This window comes from Atta cephalotes (assembly GCF_000143395.1).
Source record: "Atta cephalotes unplaced genomic scaffold scaffold00012, whole genome shotgun sequence".
Taxonomy (NCBI): domain Eukaryota; kingdom Metazoa; phylum Arthropoda; class Insecta; order Hymenoptera; family Formicidae; genus Atta; species Atta cephalotes.
This window is the reverse complement of record NW_012130076.1, coordinates 4,448,828-4,453,544: the sequence shown is the minus strand read 5'-3', so window position 1 is coordinate 4,453,544 and position 4,717 is coordinate 4,448,828. Positions and strand designations below refer to the sequence as shown.

The 4,717-nt window shown below is 31.4% G+C and overlaps 2 protein-coding genes across 2 annotated transcripts in view; both read right to left on the bottom strand.

Moving 5' to 3' along the window:
* LOC105617226 (ADP-ribosylation factor GTPase-activating protein 2) overlaps positions 1 to 1,923 on the bottom strand; it is a 3,965-nt gene extending 2,042 nt beyond the window's left edge. The window contains exons 1-4 of the mRNA XM_012198791.1: positions 1,849 to 1,923; positions 833 to 1,024; positions 537 to 668; positions 414 to 446 (exon numbers count right to left, since the gene is read on the bottom strand). Coding sequence (XP_012054181.1) covers positions 414 to 446; positions 537 to 668; positions 833 to 1,024; positions 1,849 to 1,923 — 432 coding nt within the window. The remainder of the gene's footprint in view (positions 1 to 413; positions 447 to 536; positions 669 to 832; positions 1,025 to 1,848) is intronic.
* Positions 1,924 to 2,517: 594 nt separating this feature from the next.
* Positions 2,518 to 4,369, bottom strand: LOC105617225. Its single transcript, XM_012198790.1, has 6 exons — positions 4,191 to 4,369; positions 4,045 to 4,108; positions 3,846 to 3,961; positions 3,552 to 3,768; positions 2,767 to 2,930; positions 2,518 to 2,680 (listed from the first exon to the last, which is right to left on the bottom strand). The coding sequence occupies exons 1-6, from the start codon at positions 4,367 to 4,369 to the stop codon at positions 2,518 to 2,520; spliced, it is 903 nt and encodes a 300-aa protein (XP_012054180.1).
* Positions 4,370 to 4,717: the final 348 nt, after the last annotated feature.

The window sequence follows — 4,717 nt, the reverse complement described above, 5'->3', positions numbered from 1 at the left end:
TACGTACTATATTATTATACTAACTACGTACTATATATATATATANANAATAANAATAATATATATATATATATATATATATATATATATATATATATATATATATATATATATATATATTATATCAAAACACATATCTTGAAAATATATATGAATGACAAAAAACAGTCTTGATAGCGAATTTTATATTGTGAACATAAATGATAGATAGCATTTTTGTAAACAATCAAACATACATATTTGTACAATTGTAGATTATCACACATGGAGAAGTGTGCATCGATATTGATTGCAATGATAACGACATATTTAAGTTTAGGAATAAAAAGCTTTGTTAAGATGTCATAAGTGGATGTTAATAGAATTGTGAAAAAAAGAAGGAACTGATTTCTCAAAATATTTACTCAGCTCACCATTGTTTTATTTTTTGATGTAGAAAGGGAGACCTATAATTATTATATAATTCATAATTAGGACGGATCTAATAATGCCTACCAAATATCACAAATATTCGTTCAATAATCCTATATAAATACCTTTGTGTTATAACGACGCATCGCTTGGACAGATGCCTGACTCAATTTCTCCCTATACAGCATAGCCGCACGCGATTTATACTTCTGCTGGGCGTCGTTCGTGGTACAGTTTTGTTGTGCAAAAAATTTTCTCTAAGGTAACAGTAATAAGATGAACTATACCGATTTGATTATCAATCAAATTTTTTTCAACAAAAGTGGAATTATTAAATGTTGAACTATACCGATTTGATTATCAATCAAATTTTTTTCAACAAAAGTGGAATTATTAAATGTTACAAGACATCGAAACTAACAGCATTAGCATTACCACCCAGCTGCATATTCCTCAGCTGCAGCCATGTCCAGTTTGTGTCAAGTTGGGTGGATCTGACAAAGGTGAGATGAACTCCCAGACTACGATGCACTGCCGAGCAGTCGATGCACAAGAACACGCCGTATGTTACACTGGCCCATGCTGGATTCTTTGCATTGCAATCGAAACATGTCTGAAAGAGAAAGAGAAAAAAATATGAATAATTTCTTGTAACTATGTTTGTTGCATAATATTATTTTAAACATACTATTTTAAAGGATAGAAATAACAGGAAAAGATATTATCTGGACAATAATATACTTGATAATGTGTTGAATAATGTTCAATCAAAACATTTACTAAACATGAAACAAGAACTGAAAAAATTCATACTAAAAGATCTTTCCTTGTTGTAAAGAATAAAGATTCAAATAATAAGCAATATCATAACATATCTTAATATTAACTGAATAAATGATTCTTTTTACAAAGATAAATCTGGAATTGTTAGAAAAGGTAAAAACAAATCAGTATATGAAAGATCCATTTAGATTAAGAGAGAACCTTTTAGTTTAAAGAATTTATATAATATAATTATATAACTTATAAGAAAGAAATTTAGATAGATATATATAAATATCCTTTTGTTAATCTATCTATATAGTGCTGAAAGTGTTTGAAAGTCCAGACATTCTTTTTTTTTGTGTTTGTTGTAAGCTAAAAGATTATCAGGATCAATGAATAAGTAAATAAAAATTTGCAAAAGTTTCATTTTAGCATTGTTGGTTAGGAAAACCAAGAAAATGAATCGTTAAAGAATATTAAGCTTTAAAAATCTGAGAAATCTTAAAAGTTGTGGTATATAACAACATAACTGGAAGTTAGATTTCGCTGGGGAACCGCAGTCTGACAGCGTAACATCCGCGATCCCATCATCCGATCAGTCTGATGGACTTGGATCCCGTCCCGCTTTATTCGCCGTCGATTTGCAGATCGCGATATTCGCGTTCAACAAACCTTGTTAGTCGGGATAGCTCGCAGCCTCTTGAATATTTCCTCGATGTCGGCCTTGCTGGGCGCAGAATCTGCCATTTTTGATGTGTCGTCAGCGCGCGTCACGATATAATTCTGGGACGCGTGGCGAAAGCTGGTACGCTACGCTCCAGGCCGCGAGCGCTGAAGGTTCACTTCAGTGACGATGCATTCGGAAGCGGGAACACGTAACGAGCGCAACAAGAAACGTACGAGGAAAACGCACTATATCGCGGATAACGAAGACGCGAACCAGGTCGTTTTACAATCCGCAAGGACGCGACGTCTGTGACGTCGCGCCGGACAAAATGCGTTCTACCTTATTAATCGCGAACGCTTGTATTATAAGCGACCTGCCTTATCGATCCCGCTCTGGTTCGTGTTCTCGCTAATTATATAGTGTAATTATAAAAAAATGTAAAGTCTTCCAAAGAAAATTCTTTATATAAGTTTTGACGCGTTGAGTCGAAATAGGTGTTGCGAGATGGCGAATGGAAATCATAAATTTTGTATAACATCTTTTATGTATAAATATCGTTTAATCATTGCTTCGCGATCGGAGAATCGCTCACGTTCACATTCTCTCCTGTTCTATGCTATTCAATCTAGAAACCCGAAGCAGCAAGATTATTATTTTAACTCGAGAAAGAAAGTCTATTCATCTTGTTCGAGACTATAGAGCATTTGAAAGCCAGCGTCCAGGCTGGGTGGAAATCCCATGTCGGGATCGAGTAGCTGTAACGTCGGGACTTCACGGTATACGTTGCCAAATTCGTCGAGCTCTTCGAATTGTAGCTTGTTGGCCGCTTCATCCAGTCTGAAAAAAATTGATGACGAATATTTACATAAAATGCAGCATATGTCCTGAGAAAATGATGTCAGTGGCTCAATGTAGTCTAATACTTAATACTATAAGCATTAAGTTCAAGTTGCCTCTGTCTCTCCATCATTTCCTCGACTTTCCTCTTTGTGTTCTCTTCGAATTTCAAGATGTATTCCTGATAGTAATCATGCAACGCTGATATATCTCCCACGCCTGTTTCCAGCATTACTCTTTCCACAGCATCCTGATGAATACAAAAAAATCTAACATATAGAACTATACATTATTAGTTCCGTTCAACAAAAAAAATAGCTTTGCAACTATTGTAAGATTCTTTAATATAAAATTACTAGATAAAACAAATTAAATGTAATTTATTGATCAATAAACGAGCAAAATAAGATTTTACTATATATAATAATAATAATATTATTATTATTATATCTTTAGAATATCTTTAATTAATTAAGGTTGTTTAATAGAATTGGTTTCTGCCTTTATTTTCTTGCTTCTAAATGTATAATCAATCATATTAAAAAATCTTACAACAGTTGCAAAGTTACTTTTTTTACTGAATGCAGTCATTATGATTAAAGATTATATAACAAAGCCTAGTCAAGAACAATTTTATCAAAATCTTGAGAGAAAAAGATATATTTTCTCTCTGTATACATACTATTTCACTTTAACTTATACTGCGTCTCAATTTATAATCTTAATTAGTTTTACAACGAGACAGTTAAGTAAACTGAAATAATGATAACATATCTTTCACACAGATTTCTCTCTGTTGTTTTGACAAAATTATTTATGGACTATTATAGAATCTCTAATTGTAACGTTAATCAGCTTTCTCTCTTCTTACAGGAAATCCATGATCCTTCTGTTCAGTTGCTGCTTTCAACAGAAGAGTCATTCGCCTTAAAAAATGATCCGCGACATCGGTAAGCGTTTCTATGGCTATATCTGACGAGTTTTCATATCCTATATGCGCTAACAAAGTGATCACAGTGTGCCTTAACAAATTTCGTGCAGTTTTTGGTATTAAGTAATTTATAGTAGAATTATTTTTAAACGTATTCCTGAAACGATATAATTATAATAATTAATGTGATTATCTGCATTATTGTATAATACTTTAAGCTAATGCAAGAAATACCTTTTTGATTGATAAGGCAGAAAATGAAATAGATTTTTAGAACATGTTATATCTTTTGTATCTTTTGAATCTGATGATTCTACAACAGTCATATTCCCAAGCATAGTTCCCTCTTCCTTAAAAAAAAAAAGATTATCATATCAATATATTTAGTATATCATTAGCAAAAGCTTTGTACTAAGATCTGTTTAAATCTTACCATTGTACGTAATTGTTGATGAAGATTTATAGTATTTAATACATGTAGATTTCCCATTGGTAATCTATAACAAATATTAGTATATGTTTAATAATATGTTTAATTAATTCATCATTCCACACATCAACATAATAAATTATACTTACTGTAAGTATTCAGGTTGCCGATCAATCCGGTAATCACAATCTGTACTGTTTGAATCATCCATGACCTGTCGCCAAACGTTTTCTATTAGATCTGGTGTTATCACTTCCTGCTTAATCGTCTCCCTTGCTGGCAACTCGCCCCACAGTCCGCTATTATTTAAATTTTTGTTGGACTTCATTGTATACCTGAAAAAATATGTTGATTATTTTTATAATTATTCGTTAATTTGTAGGAACAATTTGAAATAGTACATCCTGATTAATTCTATTAATAAAGACTGCTTTTCACCGTTATTGAATTTTATATAGTATAACATTGAGAATGATGTAATGAAAATCAATATATTTGTTGTCATTATTAAAGAGTATTATATATTAATTCTAGTGTTGAATAATTAGCTTTAATTCACAACCTTTGTAATATCTATGTTGGATTTTATTTTTTGTTGGAAGTAAATGATCTATATATAGTAAATGAGATATATATATATATATATATATATATATATATATACACACTACACACA

Excerpts from the sequence above, each read along its gene's own strand:
- LOC105617225 (XM_012198790.1), bottom strand. The coding sequence starts at position 4,369 with ATGAAGTCCAACAAAAATTTAAATAATAGCGGACTGTGGGGCGAGTTG. Across the intron at positions 3,962-4,044 it reads ATCAACAATTACGTACAATG|GAAGAGGGAACTATGCTTGG; the intron begins GTAAGATTTAAA and ends TTTTTTTTTAAG. Across the intron at positions 2,931-3,551 it reads AGAAGGATCATGGATTTCCT|GATGCTGTGGAAAGAGTAAT; the intron begins GTAAGAAGAGAG and ends TGTATTCATCAG.